Source organism: Trichechus manatus, unplaced genomic scaffold (assembly GCF_000243295.1).
Source record: "Trichechus manatus latirostris isolate Lorelei unplaced genomic scaffold, TriManLat1.0 scaffold00165, whole genome shotgun sequence".
In the NCBI taxonomy this organism is placed as follows: Eukaryota; Metazoa; Chordata; class Mammalia; order Sirenia; family Trichechidae; genus Trichechus; species Trichechus manatus.
Window position 1 is genome coordinate 5,150,231 of NW_004444101.1, and position 26,068 is coordinate 5,176,298.

Sequence of the window (26,068 nt, forward strand, 5' to 3'; positions counted from 1 at the left end):
CACCACTACAGGACACACACCTGACGGGGGCTAAGGGCCTGGGAATGTGGGTGGGGGGGGACCACCACTACAGGACACACGCCCGACGGGGGCTCAGGGCCTGGGAATGCAGGGGGAGGAGTGGTGTGCCCAGCTCAAAGCCGTGACTAGAACACAGTGCAGGTCTCACTGCTCGGTGGGGTCTATGGGCCAGGATGCTCACAGACAGACTCTTCCAGTGAAGCCTCGCAGGCCAGAGTTCTGCCACCAGCCAAGATGACGCAACAGGAAATGGGTTTGCCCTACCACCGGGAACAACTAACGAGACAGGCACAACGTGTCAAACGAGGACTTTCAAGACACCGGAGACAGTGGTCAGTGGTTAAGAGCCCGGCTGCTAACCAAAAGGTCAGCAGTTCAAATCCACCAGCCACTCCTTGGAAACCCTATGGGGCAGTTCTACTCTGTCCTATAAAGTTGCCGTGAGCTGGAATCAACTCGATGGCAATGGGTTTGGTTTTCTGGTTTTGGAGACAGGAAACAAACCAGGTGAGCCCGAGGACTGCCCCCCTTCACTGCTGCGTAACAGGGAGGAGAGTGGCTAAGAGTCCAGAGAGACGGAGGCCCCTGGAGTTTGCAGGGCAGGGAGCCAAGGAGGAGAGAGCAGACAGAGAGCTCCTGGGCCCTGGAGCCCATTCACAGTCACACGCTGTGCATGGAGACAGCACCTGCAGCTCACCAGCCAGACCGGACGCCTTGGCACTTATGGGACACTGGGTGTCGCCCCAAGATGGTCTCACCTGAGCAGCGGGAAACCCCTGGCCCTGGACTAAACACTGTCCTGACCTGCCTAACAGGTCCTAAGAAGAGCAGGTCCTAAAAGGAGCAAATTGTTCCAACTAACTTCACAAACCTCAGAAACAACAACATCCAGCATCCAACAAAGTCATATTCATAATGTCAGATATCCAACCCAAACATGCTAGACAAACAAAGAAACAGGAAAAAAATGACCCATAATGGGGCAATAAAAGAATCAACTAATGGAAAAACCCAGAAACGGCACAGATGTTAGAATTAGCAGACAGGACACCAAAGCAGTTATTTGAACTACACCGCATATGGTCAAAAGCTAACGCAGAGATTCAGCGTGCTAAGTAAAAAATAGAAACTATTAAAAGACTCAAATTGAACTAAAAATGAAAACAATAATGTCTGAAATGAAAAATACACCAGATAGGATTAAAGGAAGATTCGATATTGCAGGAAATTAGTGAACTTTAAGAAACACGGAGGAAAAAAAATACCACCCCCCAAAATAAACAGCACACCAGTGAACTGTGGGAAATGTCAACCAGCCAAATATATATGTAAATTAAGAGTCCCTGAAGGAAAAGGGTTAACAGAAAAAACATTAAGAAATAATTCCCAAAAAATTTCCAAAATATGATGAAAACTCTAAACCTACACATCCAAGAAGCTCAATGACCCACAAGTAAAGAAACACAAAGAAAACTACACCTAGACACACAACTTGCTCAAAACTGGTGATAAAAATCTAAAAAGCAGCCAGGGGGATAAAAAGACTCATTATATATAAAACTAAGAATGAAATCAGATTCCTCATCAGAACAACACGAGTGAAAAAGGGTGGTGCAAAATTTTAAGTACTGAAAGAACTAAAGTACTAAGAGAGAAAACTGTCATCCTAGTAGCAAAAATTCTTTAAAAAATGAAGATTGAAAAGAAAAATTCAGACATGCAAAAACAAAGAATTCATCACCAGCAGACCTGCACTAGGAGTAATGTTGTGGTACATCCTTCCAGCAGAAGGAAAATGGAAATACAAATCTACACAAAGGAATGAAGAGCTCCAGAAATGGTAACTACAATTGTAAATATTTAAGATTTTTTTTCCTTACTATTTACATCTCTTTAAAAATAATTCACTACTTAAACAACAATAACAGAAAGAACTCACTGTCAGATTTCTAACAGACAAAAGCAAAAGGTATGATAACAAAACACAAAGGTTAAGGTGGGGGAAAAATGGAAGTACCGTACACGTTGTAAGCTTTTTAAAGAGGAACTATAAAAATATTCACTCCAAAAGAAGGCAGAAAAAGCAAAATGAGAACAAAGAGCAGACGGGGCAAGTAGAAAACAAACAGCAAGATGGCAGACTTGCACCCAACCATAAAAATAATCACATTAAATGTAAATGGTCTAAATATTCCAATTAAAAGACAGAGACTGCAGGTTGAATAAAAAATAAGTTGCCTAAAAGAAACTCAGAGAAAGTTTCAGAACAAAGAATTTTACCAGGGATGAAGAAGGTCATTTAATGATAAAAGGGTCAATTTATCAAGGGAATATAACAAACCTAAATGTTCTGTGTACTCAAGAACAGAGTTTCAAAATACACGAAGCAAAAACTGATCGTAGTAAACAAATCCCTAATTATAGTCGGAGGTTTCCGTTCCCCTCTCTCACTAATTGATAGAACAAGCAGACGGGAGAGCTCATTTAACAAGATAAAGGGCAGGAAGATGCTATCATAAATGGCAGAAAGGTGACCGATTAACGCGGCCTGGATGTAAAACTGCAATCTTCTATATTAGCGGCATGGTGGTGGTCCCACTGGCCCTGCATAGCTGAATCTCAGGCTAGAGCTCTAGAGGCTGTCAGAGATTTTACGTCAGGAAAACTCCTCTAGGCTCTCCATCATAAAACATTTCGCCATTACCAGGTCTTTCTGAATAGAAAGAATCCGGCTCCGGGCAGCTTCGCAGTTTGCCCGCTTGCCTGTGATGATAATGGTCTCTGAATTGCTATTCTCGGCTGGAAGGTCAATCTTGGTGTTGCTCTCTTCACGAATCTACAAGGAGAGAGAGTGAAGTTGACTTCCGACAATCAAAAGACGCTAGGAGTGCAGGGCTGAGAAATAAGGGGCCCTCCTTCAAATCTAAATCAGGAATGGTGCAGGGGTAAGGGGCAGGGTGAGAAGAGCTGAGGTGCAGGGGACAGGCTGGTCACCTTTTTAATGTTTGCACCTCCTTTCCCAATGATGTTCTTGTGAAACTGTTTGAAGATTGGGACAGAAATTGAATAGCTATTTTCCACCTTCAAAACAAACGAACAAACAAAAGGGTACAATTAACCAACCATTCATGCTGCAGAGTGAGATACCCCTTCTAACTCTGAAGGCAGTGTGAAAACAACATGGGCGCTACTATCTGGCAAACACAGCCTCAGGTCCTACTTCCCGCCCCACCCCTCTGACCATCAGAGTCTGTCATGGGGATAGGCGTGATAACTTGTCTAACAACTCACAGTATCTGGCATGCCCCAAGTCAATTGGTTCAAAGCCCCGTGTGATAAAAAGTGGCAGCCGGTATAATCTGCACACCATCTACAATCGTTAGATGTACGTGTGTTCTACAACGCACAAGCTGTCAAGTCTAGCCGGGAACCCTCACCACACCGGGTAAGTGGGAGTCCAGGCCACCTACAGAACACACATCAAGATGTGCACCCCATGACTCTCAGGAAGCTGGCCTCCCACGGCTACGTCACAGCAGCAAACGTGAGTGGGCAGTGCTCAGTGCCAATCCAGCACCGACTTGACTTGGGCAGTCATTGGTGGGAAGCACACAACAGTCTGTAGCTTCACTCAGTCACCCTGTGTCACTCCCAAACCTCTTCTCCCATGTTGGTTTTGAGGACAATCGTAAACCAGTAACCAACATCTCACTTTGTTGTGTTAGAGCTCTCTCCTTATTAGGAGTTTCCACGCCTAGGCATTTGAAGAGAACAAAGGAGCCTGGTAGGGGACAAGGAAAGGTGTCTTCCTGCTCATTTAACTGCACCAGCACTGCCGTCTCTGCCAGTTTAAACACCAAGATGTCCAGGGCCTATGCTCGCTTCCTGATGCAGCCTCCCAGGGGTAAGAGCGGGGAACTAGGAAGGATAACCCTGCCCAACCAAAACACTGCCCCTAACACTGTCCCATGATAAACGCTGTGGGGGTCCTTCCTACCAGATCTGCCACCATCTTCTGCATGTATTTTGTGCATTTTTCCACCTCATTCTTGGGCCCTCTGAGTTGGACGATGTCACTTTTTTGTGCTGGGTCTGGAAAATTGATGATAACCTAGAACAAATCACCACAAGACCGAGATCAATGACTAGTGAGGCTGGACTACCAAGATACCACATGCCAATCAAAGAGCACCTCTGTGAGCCGTTACCTCTGGAAACTTGTCGCGAATTTCACGGATCCGTTCACCCTTCTGCCCAATGATTGTGCGATGAAATCTTTGTTCAATGATTAGGTCCTTGGTACGCTCGTTTTCCTAGAAGTACAACGGAAAGAGACAATCCGTTTATCACAGAAAGGTGAGCAGCGCCCCTTCCCGCTGATGTGAGTGGCACCAGGGAGCCTGGGGGCTAAGCAAGGCTGCAGAGGTCCGCCCACTGCTGCCACGCAGCCCGCCCACCGCCACCACACAGCCTGCTGTTGCTGAGCAGCAGGTGAGGTGCTGCCAGGTGGCATCCCTGCAGGTGCACCCCCGGGAGCCCCGGCCACCTAGGAGTCCCCACTGCAAGACACCTGCTCTCTCCAACAACTATTACACTTTGTGTTACACTGGTTGTCAATATCCTCCTCAACAAGGTACAATGAAAGGATCAAGTGCCAGACCCATCAACCAATGTGCTACCAAGGTGACGATAACCCCACAGCAACCCAGTTGGTGCTTCTGTTTCCACGCCCAGTTCTCTGCAGTCACCTCAGGCTACTTCCTTGTGTGGAGAGTTAAAGAATGGTTCCACACAGGGCGTGAGCCCACGTGGCTCTCCCCAGAGCTCGTTAAAATGCCAGAAGGAAAACAGAACAACAAGCAGAGCTGGAATACAGGGAAGAACATATCAGCCAATTAAACGTTTCCAAGAATTGTGGGAGACTCTAGACTGGACTGACAGAGATGAGGGTTCAGAAACCAGTAATCCCAAATGGACACCAGACACTACAGGGTGGTGGGCCCAGGAGGAAGCATGCCAGGGTCAGCACTGGCAGAGAGGAAAGCCCAGGATACCAGGCCAAAGAATGACCTCGGGGACAGCCAGGGGGCTGCAGGAGACCAGACGAGAGCCCAGATTGGAGCTGGAGTAAAAACCTGTTATGGATTGAATTGTGTCTCCCAAAAATATGTGTATCAATTTGGCTAGGCCATGATTCTCAGCATTGTGTGATGGACCACCATTCTGTCACCTGATGTGATTTTCCTACGTGTTGTAAATCCTATCTCCGTGACGCTAATGAGATGGGATTAGTGGCGGTTACGTTAATGAGGCAGGACTCAATCTACAAGATTAGATTGTGTCTTAAACCAATCTATTTCGAAATATAAAAGAGAAAAATGAGCAGAGAGACGTGGGGATCTTGTACCACCAAGAAAGAAGCACCGGGAGCACAACACGTTCTTTGGACCCAGGGTCCCTGTGCTGAGAAGCTCCTCGATCGGGGAAGACTGAAGACAAGGACCTTTGCCCAGAGCTGAGAGAGAGAGAACGCCTTCCCCTGGAGCTGATGCCCTGAATTTAGACTTGTAGCCTCCTAGACTGTGAGAGAACTCCTCTTTGTTAAAGCCATTCATTCACCTGTGGTACTCCTGTTATAGCAGCAATAGATAACAAAAACAAAACCCTTGACAATAAAAAGCAGTTCTAGGATTTGGAGACTCCCAGTGTGGACAAGGAAGGGTTGGGGTAACTCTGGAGGGCACGAAACCCCAGGCGGGGCCTGCTCCCTAGCCTGCGGCGTTTTGTGCAAGACGTCCTCTGTGCTGTGCTGCGCTTCTGGCGCGGCTCTCATTCCACAGAGCTGGGTGCAGAGGCAGTGCTCTCAGCCCACCATAGTCAACCAGGCTTGGGAGTGGGCGCCGGGTGGCAGGGGACCCTGGTGCACAGCTCCAGCCTTGTGCACGGCACAGCGCCGGCAAGCACGATGCACTGGTCATCTGGGTGTGGGAGAAACGGCCCCAGCAAGTCCGACCCACGCCTGCCCAATGCGACATCTGGGGCTCTCCCCCAGCACTGAGCCCTGACTGTGCCTTTCCACACAGGCCCCCCGGCCGGCAGGCCCGCAGCACCCCACGCAGCCTATGCCGCTCACCATGCGCGAGGCCAGCTCCAGCAGCTCCCGCTTGGCCTGCTGCACACCCTGCGGGTCGCCCTCGATTCGGATCAGGTTGCTCTTCTCGCTGTCGGGAGGGATGCGCACGGACACCTTGTACTGGTCTTTGATCCTGTTTACTGGAGAATGATGCAAAGACGTCTGAGCACAGGATGGGCTACAGTCACCGCGACCAAACCCGGGGGGCCTGAGTAGCCACACCCAGTTAGCCAAAGTGGTGACCCAGCCCCAGAAGCAAGACTTCTTGCATCTGCAGAGAGCTGGCTGGGTTTCTGCAGCCGTGGTTCCCCATCCTGACCCCACAGGGATCGTGCCTCGGTGCGGCCTGGTCTTTGGAATAGCTAAAAGATCCCCAGGTGTTCCTGATGAGTGGACATGTTTGGGAACTGCTGTTCAAGTGTAAACATCACGTTCTCAAAAAAAAAAAAAAAAAAAAAAAAAAAGACCCACTAAAAGCCAAGGCCCTTATAACAAGAGCAATGATGGTATCTGAACAGTTCTATCAGCCGTAAAGGGAAAGCCAACTGAAGTGACTCTGCATGGGGAGACTCGAGTCCCCGTCACTTAGAAACACCCCCAGGCACCATGCCGATGCCACCCAGGCGGCTCGGTGCTGCAGCCACAGCAGTGGGACCACGAGGGCAGAGCAGCGGCCCCCTCACACGGGCGTCGCCATGTCCACGCACATCAGGCCCCAAACCCCAGCTCAAACCCTTTGTCAACTGGGTATGGGCTCCAGTCTCTCGCCTCTCCACCTGAAGGGGAGGAAGCTGCCTTCAGAGCACGCGGGCACTAGGACGTGCAGGGAGGGCGGTGTCGCTGAAAGACTCCTTTGCTGGGTGCTAACGACAGGGCCACGTCCACACCCTTACTATTCATGTATCTGTTACTCGCTCGTCTTCTAGAATCCCCACTCCTCTCTGGCTGTGTAAGAAATGACGCAGCCAGCAAGGGCCAAATTTTGAAACAAGTACAGCTGCCAGGGGTGGCAGGATAACTCATCCTTGCCCCACCTTCCTGGTTTATGACGGCACTGCATGGCGTCACCGCAGACTTGTACTGTGCCTTCAACCCGAGGTAGCTAAGTCGATGCAACCTGCTCGGGCCCTTCACTGCTTGCTCAACACAATCCTGAGCTGTGTGACCTGAGCACAGTGCAGAAATTTCTCAGCCCTTGGTGACCCAGATGAGGGCACGTTCAGCAGGGAGTGTGCACCAGAGCCCGGTGGTCTGCGGCCCACAGGCCTGGCTGAGAGCTGGGTGACACAGGGAGGGTGAGGAGGGGGATCTCTGAGGGAGCAAGACGCCACCCAAGGCTAAACTCTACATACGCATCAACCACCACCCCAGGGGAAGAATGAAGCAGCCCCTGCTGAGGGCAGACAGGCGACCTGGTGGGGACTTCCCCAGACAAGGAGAGCCTGGCCTGGGCGGCTGTCCACACGGATGCCCAGCTGTCAAGGCTGAGCTCGCCTTGGGATGTGCTGGAGAGGTGCGCCCCGCCCTGGGCTCACTCACTGTTCGATCCGCTCTTCCCAATCAAGTGTCTGTGGAACTTGTGGTCAATGTTGATCTCTACGTAGTCCATCCGGTTAATCTGCAGGGAGAGTACAAGGGTGCAGGCATCAGAGGGGACATGCTGTGGCCGTGGGTGTGATAAGCCCGTGGACTGAGAGGGAGACCCAAGGCCTGGCAGCTGTCCACTGTGGCATTTCTAACCATGACTGTCAGCAGGACTGCCCCTCGGGCTCCCCTGCAGGGTTCCTCTTCAGAACAAGGTCTCTTCTACTCACCGTTCTTCTGGACGGACGGCCCGACTGTCTTAGAGCCTGCCCCTTGCCCTGACGCCACCCGATGCACCTCCAGGATGCACAGCCCACATGCTCCTTGCCCGCCCGCCCACAGCTCACCAAGTCCTTGACCATGGCTTCAATCTGTCCTTGGGCCACATTCACATCTTCTGTGGGGCCTTCCAGGGTGATCTTGTCCTCACCCTCGGTAAACTCGATGTGAACCTGCCCATCACCAAAAACAAGGGAGGGCGGTTAGGCTGGAGGGCCCAATGTGGTGACCCAGCTCCGCATGCAGTCAACTGAGAGCATGGGGCCAGCAGGGCCTTCTTGGGGCAGCTGCAGACCCAGACCTGCCTCAAGTAAACGCGTGGGAGGGTCACGCCAGCAGACACCATGCAGAGTGAGGAAGGAGAGCCGAGGGAGACCCACCGTCTTGATACTAAACACTGTCGCCTCTTCCTGTCCCTTTCACCAACATCCCCCATACGGTGCCCGCCCCAACCACTGACTCAGAGCACAGCAGCACCTCTGCTGTCCACGTCTCAGGTGTCACTTTCAGCTCCCGTCTCTAGAATCCTGACTGTTCTCCAGCTCTATAAGGAGTGTGCAGCTGGCGGGGACCACGTTTTAAAACAAGCACCGTGCTGGAGTGGCACAGGAACTCATTGTTCTTACACGGACAAGCCACCTTCCCTTCTGGCTCTGATGGCACAGGACATGGGACGCAGCGTATGAGAAGTTCACTGGGGGAAGACCTGCCACGAGAGCAGCTCTATCTACGTGAACCAGGAACGCGAGCCCAGAAAAAGCCAAGCGACTGAATAGGAAATGGGAAAGGAAGTCTAAACAGAACAGGAATAAAGTACAACGGACACGTGGTCACTGGTGTTTCTGCTGAAGTTTATAGAGAGCTCCTGTCTCCTTCAGTGAACAGGAAAGACTTTAAGGACAGGGAGGCAGAGGATGAAAAGGCCCATTAACTGCACACTGAACACAAATCTGTATATTAAAGTTTTGCTCTTCAAAAGCCACTGATGTCACTATTAAGAAATTATCATAGCTACCAAATAGGATATTTCTTAAGATGTTTATTAAACCTAGCAACAACACCCTCTCCCTGATTACAAAGAACAAAACAATGACACAGATATCTAAATAAGTGTATTCTGCTCCTCCTTCATGAGCAAGCAACTAACTGTACCATACAGGATAAAGGATTCTGAAAAGTGTCTCAGTCTTCAAAGCGTCCCCTGGGGCAACAGCAGTAGCAATGAAAACAAACATCAGAAATGGGACGTAAGAGCTGAGAAAAGAACACGGGAGACACTCCACGGAACCAACTCAAGAACGCCCCTTGCCTTTGGCATCTGCTGTGTGATCTTGGCCAGGTTCTGCCCTTTCTTGCCAATGATGAAACGGTGCAGCCAGGAGGGGGCAGAGACAGAGGAAACGGTGAAACTGTTGGCCTGGGAAAATATGAAAACAAACGCATGGGTTTGCCAGGTCACTCGCTTAGGGCTTGGGGGGCGAGCAAGGCCCCAGCCTGGCACAGTTTCCACCCCCCCCAGGGCCCAGGACCTCCCGGGGTCTCAGTGAGGCACAGTCACCTTGGCATAGACCTCGGTCAGTGCCTGCCCCAGCTTCTCGGGCTCGCCACGCAGGATCACTGTCTCTGAGGCGCTGTCTGAGGGCGGTATCTCCACGGAAACCCCAGTCCTCTCCAGGATCTCCTGCAGAGAGTTGCCCTTGGGCCCAATGACGTACTTGTGCTGTGACTTCTTCACCTCCACTGCGATGGTGGTGGTCTTCTTTTTCTAGGTGTCAACAGGCAGGACAGTCAGAGGGTGGGGCAGGCAGGAGGAAGAGACACTGCTGCCCAGGGAGCAGAGGCCCGGCCACAGCAGCTGGTCGGCAGCAAGTGAACAAAGCCCAGACACCTCAGCTCTCAAGGATGGGGCTTGCTCTTCAACACAATCACTCCTGTCCTTCCCTCCCGGGTGCGGGACTTTGCCCCGCCAAGCCGCGTACCTTTTCCTCGTAAATCTTCTTGATGCGCGCCACTGCCTGAGCCAGCTGTTCCTTCTCCCCGGTGAAGACGATCTCCGTCCGGCTGACGCTGGGGGGTGGGATGTTGATGCGCGTCCCCGTCTCCTGCATGATCTCGCCCACGAGTCTATTGTAGGGCCCAGCGATGAAGGGGTGGAAGGCCTTCTCCACTTCCAGCCTCTCCACAGCACGTTTGTCCTGGGGAAAGAGTGGCCTGGTGAGACCATGGCTCTGGGCACACACCAGCACCGCCCTGATGGGACAGACAGGCGCTCAGAGTCAGTGCCCAGGCCACAGCGGCACAGCCAGCATCGGTGTGCCCAGCTACCCATGGGTCTCAACGCCTCCCCGGGCGAGCTGCAGGGCCTGCATGCACAGGAAGGCGAGGTCGCGGCGGGCAGGAGGAGGGCGTCTGCACACCTGCTCTGCGGAGATCAGCAGGACCTCGTGGCGAGCCTTCTCGATGCCCTCTTTGGTGCCTGTGATCTTAATCTGATTGCTCGGGTCATCTGGGCGTGGGATCTGGATTTTGGTTGCAGTTTTTAGCTCTAGGTCTTGCAGTTTCTCTCCATTTTTGCCAATCACAAAGCGATGATGTTCTTTGGGAATAGCAACAGTCGCCGAGGCCTACAACAGAAAAGAGTCAAAGAAAACAAAACCGTAGGTTCAGAAAAGGCCTATTTTTCTCGCGTGATACGCTCTCTGGCAGGAGTGCCGTTCTTGTCTGCTCTTGCCCAGCTGACCCCAACCCACCCTTTAGAACAGTCTCAGCTAAAAAGTCTCGTTCTTGGGGAAGTGGGCCCTGGCCCCAGGCTGGGGTAAGTTCAAGGTGGTACACTCCTGTGGCCCCGACTACTGGTCCCTGCACCACTCTGGGAGCCGCTGCAATATTCAGGGTCATTACTTGCTCCACGTCCTCCCAGACCAGCTATACGCATCAGGGGACAGGAGCATTCAAGAACAGTACCTGCCGTGTTCTCCACTCGCATCGGATCCCAACACACGCGAGGCACAAGGAAAGAAAGCAAGTGCCCGCTGGCTACTCACGTTAAGTGTCTTTCTGCAATTCTAGGCTGTTTTTTCAGACATAAGCTTTGTTGTCTAGTAACAACCTCATCCTCCTGTGTCTTTTACAATCAGAGGAAGTAACAGCTCATCAGAGGAAAGAAATGGCAACAATCAACAACCTACGTGAGGCTGGAGAGAAGATTTCTCAGGGTCGGAGAGACCGAGGTGGACGACGGAGCTCTGCCCATCTTCCTGCGCTTTACAGAAAACAGACCCAGACTAAGAGGACTTAGGGAAAGTGCCAAGGCTCCCAACACAGGCGCCCTTCTGCTACGTTACAGAAAGGCCTCCCTCCTTCCCAAGTGATACACTCTTACCACGAGCTGCTTCAACATTCTCAACATAAACGTTACATTGTAACATAGAAGAGCAAAGAAACAACCAGGGCAGAAAGTGCCACCACCGGCCTTGGCCTGCAGAAAGAAGCCGGACGCAGCAGAAAACACCAGCCACCTGTCTCACTGTGACCATTCATGAGAAAACCTTCAATAAAACAGCCACAGACAGAACCCAATCACACATTAAAAAAATACAGGAGGCTTATTCCAAAAGCGGTTCAGTATCAGGAAACCCATTCATATAATCCATTGTATCTTTGATCTAAGGAAGAAAATCAAATGATCACCCCCCTCAAAATTGAAACCCATTAGTGAAAAAAATTCAAAACAAAATAGGAACCAACGGACGTTGTTTAACATGCCACTTCTCGGCCCAAAAGCCTGACCTGTAGGGGGGACGCCCCGCCTGGGCCCCGAGCCTCGCACTGGAGGTGGCCCCCAGTGAGGTGTGGCAGGAGGAAGCACAGCAAACAGAAAAGGCGACAGGAAGAGGCAAGGATGTGCAGCTACACGCCTGCAGACCTGGAAACCCAGCTCAACAACGTCCCCAGAGAGTGACAGCTTTATGACACTCTCACTGCTCACGCCAGGGACAAGAAATGGCTGTCATGTACGCAAACAATCGGCTAAAGATGTCCTGGAAAAGAAGGCCAATTAATAATAGGTCCAAGAAAAAAAGACCATAAAATAACTAAGCTTCAGCCCAACAAAAAAGGTAAGATATACGTATTAAAAATTAGAAAACGCTCCTTTCAAAGCTCTAAAAGACAATTTAAATCAGAGATGCCAATTCTCCCAAGATCGATTTTAAAAAACGCATGCAGCTTTGATGAAAACACTGAGTATAAGCTCTGCAGGGCAGAACAAGTAAGAACAGATTAGCCAGGAAAACTCCAAAGAACAGGATGAGGGGGCAGGTGGGAGATGGTGAACTTGACATGCAAACAGTGTAAAACCATTACAATGAAAGCAGAGTAACTGAACACCCAGGAATAGACCCCCCCAAAAAACCCCAAACCCGCTGACATCGAGTCGATTCCGACTCACAGTGACCCTACAGGACAGAACAGAGCTGCCCCACCGGGTTTCCGAGGAGTGGCTGGTGGATCTGAAGTGCTGACCTTTGGGTCAGCGGCTGAGCTCTTAACCACTGTGCCACCAAGGCTCCAGTAAACCCAAATTACGAAGCACATTTCCAATCACTGGAAAAAATGGTGTTGACAACTCGACAGCCACATGGAAAAGATGAAACGGGATCTGTTGCTCACACCATTCCCAATCAACTCCAAACAGAACAGGAACCGAAATGCAGGACACCCTTACAAGGACCAGAAGAAAATATGGGCAGCTTTTCCTACAACCTGGAAGTGAAAAGAAACTTTCCTAACAATGACAAAAAATAATAAAAGATTAATAAACTACACTATATAAGAATAAAACTTTCACAAAGCAAAACACACGCGTGAAAAAACAAAGGACCAACTGGCAAAAATTACTTGCGACTTACGTTGCCGATGAAGGGTTTCAAAAAGTCCTAATACACTAAGCTCCTGAAAACTGAGAAGACAAACAAGCCAATAGAAAAATGGGCAAGAGACACAAACAGACCAGTCACAGGTAAATGGCCCTTAAGATGCTGAAAAGACAATCTTGCTCATCAGAAAAACGCCCAATGCAAGTGCCCCCAGCCACCTTCGGGCCGGCAGAGCCCAGCCACCGAGGAGCCTGCAGGGCTACAGGGAGCAGGCGCTGGGACACGGCCAGTGGAGTACGCACCGGCACCGCTCCCTAGGAGGGAACGCGGTGACATATAGCAACACTGCATGTGTGGTGACCCTCTGACCTGGCCGGCTCACTTCTAGGAATCTGTCCCAAGACACACTGGGCAGCGCAGGAAACAGTGCGCACACAAGATTTTTATGTGACACAATTCACAACAGCAAAAGTCTGGAAACCAGCCAACTGCCACGGACAGAGAGGGCTGTAACGAATCACAGCACACACCCAGAACCTTACGCAGCTGCGTGAACGAACAAAACCACTATTGACTGACGTGCAGACACCTCCGGAAAACAGGAAGGACAAGAGCCAGGTGCAGAGCAGGGTTTATGGCAAGCAAGCCTTTGCTTCTGCTCTCAACAACACTGGGAAGAGAAGCCACAGGGGAAGGCAGGTCACCCACAGTGGACGGGACAGGGTGAAGGAAGGGACAGGGTGAAGGAGGGGACAGGGTGAAGGAGGGGCAGGTCACCCACAGCAGAGGGGACAAGGTGAAGGAAGGGGCAGGTCACCCACAGCAGAGGGGACAGGGTGAAGGAGGGGCAGGTCACCCACAGTGGACGGGACAAGGTGAAGGAAGGGACAGGGTGAAGGAGGGGCAGGTCACCCACAGCAGAGGGGACAAGTTGAAGGAGGGGCAGGTCACCCACAGCAGAGGGGACAGGGTGAAGGAGGGGCAGGTCACTCACAGCAGAGGGGACAGGGTGAAGGAGGGGCAGGTCACCCACAGTGGAGGGGACAAGGTGAAGAAGGGGCAGGTCACCCACAGCGGACAGGACAGGGTGAAGGAGGGGCAGGTCACCCACAGTGGACGGGACAGGGTGAAGGAGGGGCAGGTCACTCACAGCAGAGGGGACACGGTGAAGGAGGGGACAGGGTGAAGGAGGGGCAGGTCACCCACAGTGGACGGGACAGGGTGAAGGAGGGGCAGGTCACCCACAGCGGAGGGGACAGGGTGAAGGAGGGGCAGGTCACCCACAGCAGAGGGGACGGTGAAGAAGGGGCAGGGCACCCACAGCAGAGGGGACCGGGTGAAGGAGGCGGCGGGCTGGAAAAGCAAATTCTCTGGACACCCTCAATACAGAGTTCTGATTCTGCAATCAGATAAACGTTTAAATAATCTGAAAACATGAAAAATAAGGTGAAACAAATGAACCCCACTGTATATCAAGATGACAGCACAACCCTAACAGAGAGAGAATTACTCCAAATGGCTCTCAGATGCTGTGTTCTGACTGCATTTAAGAAAATCTTAAAGTGCACTTAGGGGTCTTAAACACTGCGAGTGATACTGATATCATCGTTTTTAAACTATCACAAACCAAAAAAACCAAACCTGTTGCTGTCGAGTGGATTCCGACTCAAAGTGACCCTATAAGACAGAGTAAAACTGCCCCATAGGGTTTTCAGGGAGCAGCTGATGGATTCAAACTGCTGACCTTTCGGTTAGCAGCCAAGCTCCTAACCACTATGCCACCAGGGTTTCCAAACTACCGCAGAGACAGTGAAAATAAAGCTATTCATTGTGCTAACATCTTTAGGAATGGAGACTTTCACAAAAGTGACAAGTGCAAATGCAGCCAGACTCCCAAGTGTGCATTAACCAGCAGCAGTCTGCAAGCCTGCCTGCTCTCCTTCTTAATAGCCTGCTGTCCTGGTTCCGCCCCGACAGGGCCATGAGCATATAGACTGTGGTCTGTACACGCAGTCGCCTGAGGGCCGGGGATCCTGGGCACAGAGCTGATTCCAGGTTGTGGAAGGATTAGCCCAGACGCTCTTTGCTAGAAATGACGCCGTAAGAGGATGGCAGCCCGCTTGAAGGGGCCCATACTGGCCTAAGATGAGGCATTTCAAGCATAGACAGGGACTGCACAGACGAAAGCACATCAAAGGTAGCTGAGTTCACAACGGCACTCCAAAGACCCACCGATAACAATTTACCAAGTGATCAAGCAAATGATCCCTTACCTTCCTGTATTTCCATACAGACAATGGACGAAGGAAAGTTGTTTACAAGAATACCAGCTAGTGTGAAGGAACGGCAGAACTAGAAAATCATTACTTGCAACTCCCAGTGAGTTCAGGCAACAATCACCAGCAGACCTTTAACCAGCGAGTGAGAGACAGACAAGGGGCTTCATGACGGATGGATGGGGCTGCAAGCACTGGAATCAACTCAGCCAGCTCAGAATCAGCACAGGAAGAGCCAGCAGACGTGGCCCCACCCACAGTCTCCTCGCCAACCAAGCAAACTCAGCAAACAGGGATCAAGCCCTGAGAGCTAACCGCCGGGGGCAGAAGTGATGACAGACAGCAGGACAAATCAAGCTCCAGGGTTCCCACCAGTTGACTGAGACTAGGAACAGACTCAAGCTGTAGATGGATCTGAAGGGCCCAACGGGAAAGACATCTCTGAGATGAGAAGGGAAGCACGAATACAGACTGGGCTGAATACGGAAATGGCATTAATAAATTACGATGAACTTCATTAAGTGAGTTAACGGCACAGGGGGCACGTGCAGGTGAAACAGTGCGTCTGGGATTTGCTCCAGAAGGACCCGGGGTGGGAGGGGAGTGGGTCAGGGCCTGAAGTGCACCCTCCCCTACAGCGCCCGATCACACAACAGTCTGGACTGGCAGACACAGCAGAAGTTTGAGAGCTTAAACGACACACCAGCCACGATGCTAAGTAATTTACACGTATTTTCAACTTGGTGACATTTAACAACTTAATTCCATGAAGCCAGACAGGGTTCGTGACCTTCCCCAGGCCCCGTAGCTGACTAAGTGACAGAGAGGATGCTTCCACTGTGGAGCCCCCGGCTCCTGCCCTGCAGCCTCTCTGGATCACGTCCTATCTGATCTAGAGCCGGTTCCCACAGGGGTCAGCAGCTGGCTGGAAGGACCCACTGGGCAGCCCATTGGTCATGTTACATGTCAGTAAAATGCTCTAAGTTGATCGTGGTCTTGACATGATACCACTTAGTAGGAGAAGGGCATCACGACGGACTTATTACAACAATCCCCAAATAAACTCCAAGCACTGGGACCAGGCTACCAAAGACTAGCGAACTGCTTTAAAAAAACAAAAATTTGAATTTAGAATCTCCCAAGGCTGGGCCTGTACATCTGTACTTAAAAACGAATGAGCCAGCTACTTCTCACGCAAAGCTCCAGGGCCAATCCACGTCCGCCGACTCCTGCCCCTCAGGCAGGCCCAGCTCCTCCTGGGTACCGAGCTCTGGGACCGGCCTCTCCCGTTCAGTTCATTCTATTGGAGCACAACATGGTAGGGGCCCCAGCAATACGCCTGATGTGGCGTTCTGCACCATCCTGTGTCCCCAGTGGTAAGAGCAACGGCGTCTGATGGCGTCGGGGTGCCCTGGCACAGCACTAGCACGTCACACAGGGCACACGGCAGGGGCAGCTGCATGGGAACACCCACCTGCGTTTGCAGTCTGGCAACAATGTCCTTCCGGGCTTTCATGACGGCATCCAGCTTCCCCGAGACCATGATGGAGAGGCCCTGGTCTTTGGCGAGGGACAGCTCCAGGTGCGCGCCTGTCCGCTGCATGATCTCAAGGCAGATTTTTGCTTGCTCACCTTCTCCGAACTGGTTCATGTCCTTGTACTTCCTCTCCTCCAGGGGCACATGGAACACCTGCTCAGACAAGACCCACGGGAAGGTGGAGCGAGGAGGAGGAGAAAGGAGTGCAGCTGCAGTACCCGGGCACTGAAGGCACCGCCGTGAGCCCCGGGACAGAGCCCTTGTTACATGAAGAACAAGTAACGAACAGCAGACAACGGTCAGCGCTGGGGGCGAAACAGGGCCGCGAGAGCCCCCGGGGGAGGACGGACCCTCCTGAGGAGAGGACACTGGAGCCTGGCTGGCCGAAGGCGAGGGGAACAGCAGCAAAGGCAGGGAAGCGTGGGTGTGATCAACAAGGAGGCGGCAACGTGTGTGCATGCGTGGGGCAGTCAGCCAGGTAGGTCTGGGGCAGCCCACCCTGGGGGCTCCCCGTGAGGAGGCGCATTGGTTTTCTAAGTAAAATGGGGAGCCCCTGAAGGGTTCAAGCAGAGGGATGCATTCTACTTGACAACGCCGGCTGCTCTAGGAGAGGGACTGAGGAGGGCAAAGCAGAGGCAGGAGATCAAGAACGACCCCGGGTTTCTGCCTTGAGCTACAAAGTAGAAGGCAGTGCATTTACAAGACCGGGAAGGCTTGTCTTGGACAGGCGTCAGAGGCCCACTGGGAGACTGCGGGAGCAGGCGGTTTTGAGTCAACAGTACAGGGAAGAGGGCCCAGCATGAGATCATGGAGGTGAGGCAGAGAAAAGGGGGCCCGAGACAGTCTTGAGGGCCGCAGCATCACTGATGCAGGTAGCACAGGACTCGTGAGGCCAACAGAAAACCAAGCCACCAGATCGTGGAAGTCAGAAGAGAAGAGCACTCAACAGTGGGCTGAGGGGTGGAGGCAGGAGACGGAGAGGTCTCCCTGGACGTGGGTGGCAGGAGTGGTCCTGCAGGTGGGAATGCTGACCAGATTTCGTCAAGTGAAAAACAACGGCACCAGATAATTTGACAAGTATCACCTGAGAAGCTAGCACGTGCCGGCCCTACTTCTGGGAGCAAGGGGTACATGGTGAGTAAGGGGAAAGCTGCACTCTCACGGAGCTTACACTGGGGTGGGGGCGCACGGAGTGGGGTGCTGATAGAATCTGGCCTAAGAAGACCGCCTCCCTTAGCAACCTCCCACAGCGTCCCCCACCTCCGGCAGATTCATCTTTGCATATTCAATCCTCCTGGCATTCCCTGCTGTCTTCCTGGAGGGAGGGCAGGGAGCGCCCACCTGAGTGATGACAGAAGCCTTGATGGGCCGGATCTTGCTGCTCCAGGCCCCGGCCAGCTCCTGGGCATTCTCCAGGCAGGCCGCCTTCTCGGGGAGCGGAGGGAAGGCATCCTTGTAGGTCGGAGGGTCACTCTCCTCTTCTGAATTCAAAGTAGCAACTGGAACAGGGGCAACCAGATTAACAGGAAGCACGTGGCTTTCAGCATCAGATGAAAAATACTTCAAAGGTTTCAACATAAAGAGAAGATGCCAACTGACCCAGTGACGGTTCCCCCAACCACCATAATCTTGTCATTCGCAGTGATGGGACAGGGCTACAGGAGGTCAGGATGGGCTCACTGAGGTTCCCCAGCCCAGCACCTCCTCGCTGTGCCTGCTGAGGGGGCAGCACGTGCCCAGGATTACAGTGTACAGTCCTGAGGGGAGGCCAGGCCCTAGTCCTGCCTCCCATGAGAAGTTGGCCAAGGTGGTGTATGCTCCAACCCCTCCCACCAGGGCAAGCTCCATGAAAGGCCGGCTTGGCCACACGAGATGATCAGGCCCTCGAGAGTAACTAACGCTGAACTAAAAAGCCACACCTACCATGATGCCGGGCACACAGCGCCCCTAAACTTGCGGAACCAAACAACGGGGTGCTGCGGTGCTGCCCACAAGAGGCCTCTGAGGCAGTCCCGGCTGACTCGCCACGTGGGCACCACATAGGCCTCTGTGGGACCCACCACACCTCATCTTCCCCCCGACCCCTCCACGGGGCAGAAAACCAGGCTCCTTGAGCAGCCACGGTGCCCTTGTCATACTCCTGCCAACCAGGGGCTCCCGCCCCACCAAGCAGGGGCCCCAGGAAAGCAGGCGTGCCTGTCGGGGCCACTGAGCCCTCAGGAAAGCAGAGAGTGCCTGTCAGGGGTCACCCAAGTCCCTGGGGCCGCACACACTGTCTGGCACAGATCAAGCTGGATGAGATAACACTGGAATGAAGGTATGCAAAGAACAGGAGGTTGACCTTTGGAACCAGCCAGGCCCACTCCGACTCCTGGCTCCAGCCCTCTCGAGCAGCACGGCGGGGCAGCCCAAGAACACCAATAAATGCCCAGCTGTGCTGATAAGCAGCTTTACTCTTCCAGCATCTTACTCCTGTCTATAAACGAAGACACACCTCCAAAGGGCTGCTGGGTTACGCAGACTCCAGCCTCCGCTGAGTGCCCAGGTTCACGCTGCCCCAAACAGCAGCCACATGCGGCTACTGAGCCCTTGAAACGTGTTTTAATTTTATTTAATTTTAACGTTAAGAAGGGATACTCGACTGAGTTCATGGAAAACTCTCAGGTATGCTTGAAATAACTTGGATATGTAAATCTACTCTTTCAAGCTATAAATTTTATGACATCTAAATACATCAAGGATTTCAGATGAAAATCTTGTATTTGAATGGAAATGTGCTGTCGTAAAATACACATAATTTCATAAAAAAAGAATGGAGAAGAATATCACATCTTTTTTTTTAACATTAGATATTAAGATGACCATGTTTTATATATACCGGGCTAAATAAAATACAGGCAGTCCCCGGGTTACAAACATCTGACTTACAAGCCGCAGTTATGAACCAACCCCCGGAAAGCCTATCATATTAAAAATGCAAGATACATACAATGGTTCATAATACCAAACGGGCGCTCCTTTGCAATGTATATCAAAAAACTATTATTACTGTAATACTACACTAAATATGTTTTAGTGTATCTGGAAGTGTTTCTTTAACGTTTTTATACATAGAAAGATACGTTATATACTATATATACTAAAACAAACAATTGACTGTTGTTAGATATGAACTACACCGAACTGTTCCAACTTATGTACAAATTTGACCTAAAGACAGACTTAGGAATGGAACTTCTTCATACCCCGGGGACCGTCTATATATTAAAAGTAACCTCGCCTATTTCTTTCTACGTAACATGCGTATTGGAACATTTAAAACTACTTCTGGGGCTTGCGTCCTGTTTCTACTGATGGCACTATTACTGACCCTGGCCAGCTGTCTGAGAGAGCTAGAAGCCAGGCCTGGCCTTCACCCCCACAGTGGGCTTCTGGGTGTGCACAGCCTAGGTCTCAGCACAACAGGGCAACAGCAGCTTTGAGAAGGGATCCCATCAATTACCAACGGCCACATTCGTTGGCTCTCGAGAACACTGTCTGTATTTTAAAACTGTGTCCAGATTTACCTGTCCCTGCCTAGCCAGCCCTGTTCCTCGCCTACTGTGGTGCAGACACTGACAGGCTCCTGGCCCTGCTCAACAACCGGAGGGCCAGAAAGCACTTCCAGGAAGGCCACAGGGCTGGAGGGGCAGCGCCTGAGAGTTGGCAAGAAGAGCGCACACAGGGTGTCACCTTTGATCTGTTGTGGAACCAGCCCACTCCGGTGCTCGGCAAAGCTCTCCTGGGTCAGAACTGCAACGGAGCTCATTGTTGGTTGCACAGCTACACACAGTCCGGGGAAGCCACTGCAGCAGGAAGAACCAATCAAAGAAGAAAACAGTCAGAGGCACAGCCAACTCCCGATTCCCTAGGAGACTGTTAGCAACAAGTTTTAGTCTCTCTGACCAGCAAGCTGCACGTTTTTATTTTCCTCACTTACAACCTCTGATACGCAAACTCTCACGAAGTTATGGAAAGGGAAAAATGCAAAACCAGGGAGGGTCTTGGGTCAACTGTGCCCTCATAGCACCCCTGTAACTGCAGAGGTGGAGCCTCAGGGGGCACTGAGACACAATCTGCCCCCTGCCGGAGGGCCGCATGCCCACTGGACCCGGCACCGCCCGGGTAGAGCAGCACTTGCGTGACTGCATGTCACTCACACGTCGCCTGACGCGCAGTCAATGTACCTGTGGCGGTGGCTCAAAAGGCAAACGTATCAATTGGCAAAGCACTTGTCTCAGCCCACTGGACTGAACAGCCCGGACCCAAGGCTCCTTCCGTGCTGGGTGATGACGGTGCTGGGCCCACATACTGTGCTAAATGCCTCTGACACGTGTCAGTCCGGTCACTCTCCTACAGTCGGCTGCCCGGCTCTGGGGTCACTCCCAACGGCTCCCCAGGCCAGGGCAGGAGCCCAGGCAGGCTGGCTGCAGACTCCACCCTGAGTACCAGCTGGCCAAAGCAGTGGAAAGGGATGGGCAGGGGAGTCATGGTTCCTGTGTCTGGACAGGGGGTCAGGCCTCTCGGTCACCAGACAACTGGGGGGATGAGGTGACCTGATGACAGGGGTTAGCCCCTGCCTCCCGCGATTACTCAGTGTCAGTCCTGGTGAGCTCTGCACCCCAACTGGGAAGAACCCACTCTCTTTTCATAGTTACGCACCAAATAGCTTACCTGTACCACCTTGGCAAACATACAAGAGGGCCAAGTAACAAGGGGCGTTTTCGCATAATTTCTATAACACACCACGGGAGGCTGCAGAGACTATCTCTGAAGGGCCCCTGGAAACTAGGAGATGAGACGTAATGAAAGAGGCCCACCCACCTCCCCTCCCCGGGCCACACACAGGCTGGGAGCAGGACGGCTGCGGCCACCACGGTCAACTCACCAGCGAAACGGTCAGTAGCCAGAAAGTCCGTCCTGAGGCGCCTGTCAGCCTGCCAGCTTCTGCTAGTGTGGTGTACGAGGGGGAGAACCAGAGAAACGTTACTCATCTGCATTGTAAGCCCAGCCCCTTCTACTCCCCAGCCAGAAAAGGGCAAAATATTATTTACATTTTGGTTACTACTACCAATACTTAGGCAAGTTTCTCAGGATGAAAAAAAAGTAGTGAAGCTCTCCTTTAAGCCATGAGCTTCAGACAAAGCACGTGACAGTAAAACCCACACCACCCAGAACCTTCAGAAGATGACTTTCCCAGGGAGCTGAGGGAGTGACCCCTTAGCGGCCAGAACTTTCACATTTAACCACTGGAAGGGAAACTGTCATTAAACTGATGGTCTGCTCCCCTGCACGGTTCGAGAACCTCATGGTGCGCTGTCTCTCTCTGGACGCCGAGTCAGGACCAGGAGCTTGTACACACTGCGCTGCTAACACCGGACGGATGGTGAGCTCCCACGGCCTCTGAGCTTTCTAGGATTACCAGAAACCACCGTCCTCAAGAGCGCGCTGTACATTCCGCAGTTACTTTGTTCTTCTCGCTGTGACTCTGTAAAAGCCCTCTGGTTCCTTCTAAGCCACTGAGGGTTCAGAAACCAGATCGCAAAATTGCGGGGTGAGAAGGGACCTTCAAAGAACGAAGCGCTACTCTGTAAGGTAAGAGTGCGTGGTCACCTTGCCTTGGGGGACTTGCGGATAGATGAGGCCGCCAGGTAGAGACCCAAAACACTGACTATACTCCTGAGCTTTAGTAAGACAAATTTTAAGGCAGAAGAAGGCATGAATTTGAAATATCAGCACCAATTACAGTAACAAGAGCATCCCACCTAACTGGAGAACAGCACCCCAACAATCTTGCCTGAAAGACACATGTTCAGGCGTCGGGAATGCAGTTCGTGGGAACCTGGGAGGCACTGGAAGACTTTGGATTTAAGTGTCTAATCATCCTGGTGTAGACGCAGACCGTGGCACTCCCGGAGTGCACTGCTGGCTGAGATCGAGATGTTTGACTCGCTTGGAGAAATGACTACATGCCGCGGCAGAGCCTCCCTGGAGCCCGGTCCCACCAAACACACAGGTCCACTCTGAGGCTGAAGGGGCAGCAGTGAGGACAAATTGACCAAGAGACACTTAGTCAAGAGCAGCTCTAACAAATTCCACCCTGCGACTCTTCATCAGTGAAGATGACGGCAAGGAAGGGAGAACTCCAGCTGAACCAGCATCACCGCAGCTGTCCCCGCACAGCGTGTGGATGGCCGCTCCTTGGGATCCCAAGTGACAGTTGTCCATGCTCACCAGCTGGGTGAGGTTAGCAGCGTCCCAGGTCAGAGCCCCCAGCAGTGAAGTCAAGGCCCTGGCTGCCCACTGGCCCTGGTGCACCCGCCTGCCCTTCCTCCACTCGGGCTGCACATGCTCAGAGCTGATGGCCTTCCACCTGGCAGAGCCGCCCACTGACACTACTGCCTTCAAGGCCCAGGCCAGGTCCATCCACATGATCTCAGTCGCCACCCACGCTCTCCACTGGGCCTCCACGGACCACGGGTGCTTCAGCTCTCCTGCACCAGGCAAGTCTCAGAGATGCCGGGCAGTGGAGCCCCCCAAGCCTCAGCCCACAGCTCTGTTCTCACCCCACACCTGGAGCACACAGTGAGACGTGACTCCTTTGCTGGGTGACTCCTCACGGTCTCCTCTGAGACTGCCCAAACACTTTCCGGAGAAGTTAATTCCAACAAGCCTGCTGCTGAACCCCCTTAGCCCAAGTGGCTTAAGGCCGGGTCCTTGGCACACCTGAACTCTCGCTAACATCCAACAAGGAAAGCCTGGGCTGAGTCTGTCTGCCCCACTCCCCTACGTGGGCAGCAGGAAAGGGCAGGGAGAATAGACCTCCAGAGAGCTCCAGACTGGTTAGACAGGATGCACGGCCTACAAGTCTGGATTTCCAATGGCAGTTTGTCAGAGCTGGAAACTCAGGGAAACCACGAGAGACACGAGAGCTCCATGTCATCAAACACGGGGGTGGTGGCTGCCTTCTCTCTTACGTAACTCAAAACCCCATTTGCAGGGCTTCAGCAGTATGTGGTCCCCCGGCTCTTAGGTTAGTCTCTATGAAAGGCCGACAACTCAGCCCTCCTCCCTGCTCTCAACCAGGGCTTCCCAGCCAAACTGCCCCCAGCTGCTGGTCCCACCAAGAGACACCCGACAATTCCTGAACTGCTTCCTGGGCCCACCCCAGCTGCACCCAGTGGGCCTAACCACCCACTGCAGCAGCGGCAGTGCCACCTGCACTTGCTCTCCACCCAGGGCCTTCACCTGCTATCTGAAGCTCCCAGGAGGCTTCCCGCAGGCCAGTTACCACAGAACAGCTGCTCGACGTTGGCCACCTCAGGTGCGCACTGGATCTGAGAATACTGCTCAAGTCAGGGTCAGAGGGGCCTCAGACACCACTCCCTGCAGCGTCTGAACACCAGGACAGGAACCCCATCACTTCCGCGGGCGCCCGCCCCACCTCTGGAGGCTCTGAAAACGGTCTGTTTCTATTGCGCCAAAACCTACAACTCCTTCCCCCTGCTGGCCACGGGGAACCAGTCACTCTTCCCCACAGACTCCCGCAGACACAGGCAGCCCCTCCTCTTTTCCCTCCTTTGACTATCCCAGGACGGCCACACGTCATAGTCCTTCACGGCTGTGGCTGCTCCAACCCCAACCAAGTACAACGGCTATTCTCAACCTGGACTTCAAATGTCCTTGCGAGTGTGTGACAGCAAAGCTTAACTATACAGCAGGTGTAACCAGACCTAAAGAAAGAACAGGAGACACCAAGACCCTTCTTGTCCACTGCCAAGGAACTGTCACAAAGGCCACACAATCAATAGAGTGTCAAACTCGGTGCCAGCAAACACACATCAATAAAGAAGTCTGTAAAGGAGTTTCGTTTTTTTGCTTCTAGAACAAGGAATTACTTAGGTGGCTAAATTCTGCCAATTACTTTTTCGAAAGGAAACGTCTTTGCAAAGGGAACCAGCCGCCACTGAGGAGTGGAGTGGGGAGAGGTGTTCTATAGAAGAGGGGAACTGAGGAATTAAAAATCGGGACTCCTAGTTGTTGGGAGCGTAGAGTTTGTCCCACCGGAGACTTTTATTAGGCTAACCGCACTGGTCATGTAGGGATTGGAGTTTGTCAGGGGTGGGCCAGTAGTTAATTTTGTTTACTTCAGCCACAACTGAGAATCTTACTGCTTTAAAAACTCCACAGGACTAGGTATACCAGCCACCAAACCCACTGCCTTCAAGACAATTCCAACTCATAGTGAACCTACAGGACAGAGTAGAACTGCCCCACAGGGTTTCCAAGGCTGTAATCTTTGAGAGAGCAGACTGCCACATCTTTCTCCTGGGACCTGGTACGGAGGGTGCCAAAAGCCCCAGCTTCTCCCTTTGTCTTTCAAAGTTACAAGTGTTCACCTTTATCCCCACAGCCAGCCTGCAAGGGAAAACTTTATTCAAAGTACCCTGAATACCCACAACCTTCCGAATAAGACAAAATAAAATCCAGATCCGCACAGGATTAGTCTTTTTTCAGACTGCAGTCTACTGTAGACTTGGTGTGAGCTGGACTCGTGGTCCTGGGAAGTCGGCACCCAATCTGCAGTGGAGGGACTTCGAGGATGCCACCTCAGCAGGGCCCTCCCACAGGCCACGAGAGCCGCCGGGCGGGGGACAGGCTTAAAGGGCCAGTACCCACTTGGCTCTTCCAGCCTTTCATCCAAATTCAGTATTTTTCCCTAATGTACTTTTCAATCGCTAAGCTGGGGTCTATCCAAGTAGTACTCAAGCACAAGAAAGCCGCCCCCCCGCCCAATCCCATGACAATCCCAGCAGGGAGACCACCGCAGCAGGTGGTGGTGGGTGACAACACTCCGCGCCACGGGATCCCGAGTGTCCAGCTCTTCTTGCTCAGCAAAGGCCCCGCTCCCTGTGCACCAAGTGGCAGCGCTGGGCTGCCCACCCTCGGGGGTCCCCGGGAAGCGGCAGCACTGCACCCGAACGCTTTACCTTACAGAGGACGAGACGAGGGCCCGCCCGGGGCTAACCTAACCTATCCCCACCACGGCAGCAGACTGCAACTGAGCCGGCAGAGGGCTCGTCAACATCAGGAGACCCGGCTGACCCGCCCGCACCCAGCACCTGGGGCCGGCGGGTGGCCGGCCGCCCCACAGACCCCGACGTCCCGACCCCGCCGTGCCAGACCGGCAGGCTCACACTTGGGGAGCGCGCCGAGGCGCTGCTGCCGCCGCGGGACACCCACGGCCCCGAGAGGACACAGGGGTTGGGGGAGGCGGGGAAGGGACACGGGAGCGGAGGGGAGGGGGCAGCGCCGCGGGCTC

General features: G+C 52.7%; 1 protein-coding gene across 2 annotated transcripts in view; it reads right to left on the reverse strand.

Annotated features, from left to right (window-relative positions):
- The window catches only part of HDLBP (high density lipoprotein binding protein), a 35,672-nt gene extending 10,836 nt beyond the window's left edge, over positions 1–24,836 (reverse strand). For both annotated transcript variants that reach the window (XM_023740883.1, XM_023740884.1), the window contains exons 1-15: positions 21,635–24,836; positions 20,440–20,552; positions 18,049–18,206; positions 16,645–16,860; positions 10,435–10,641; positions 9,997–10,212; positions 9,576–9,782; positions 9,327–9,434; positions 8,086–8,190; positions 7,694–7,772; positions 6,155–6,294; positions 4,230–4,334; positions 4,019–4,132; positions 3,016–3,102; positions 2,726–2,857 (exon numbers count right to left, since the gene is read on the reverse strand). In XM_023740883.1, coding sequence (XP_023596651.1) covers positions 2,726–2,857; positions 3,016–3,102; positions 4,019–4,132; positions 4,230–4,334; positions 6,155–6,294; positions 7,694–7,772; positions 8,086–8,190; positions 9,327–9,434; positions 9,576–9,782; positions 9,997–10,212; positions 10,435–10,641; positions 16,645–16,860; positions 18,049–18,206; positions 20,440–20,515 — 1,950 coding nt within the window. In that variant the 5' untranslated portion in view covers positions 20,516–20,552; positions 21,635–24,836. The remainder of the gene's footprint in view (positions 1–2,725; positions 2,858–3,015; positions 3,103–4,018; positions 4,133–4,229; positions 4,335–6,154; positions 6,295–7,693; positions 7,773–8,085; positions 8,191–9,326; positions 9,435–9,575; positions 9,783–9,996; positions 10,213–10,434; positions 10,642–16,644; positions 16,861–18,048; positions 18,207–20,439; positions 20,553–21,634) is intronic.
- Between the last annotated feature and the right edge of the window lie 1,232 nt (positions 24,837–26,068).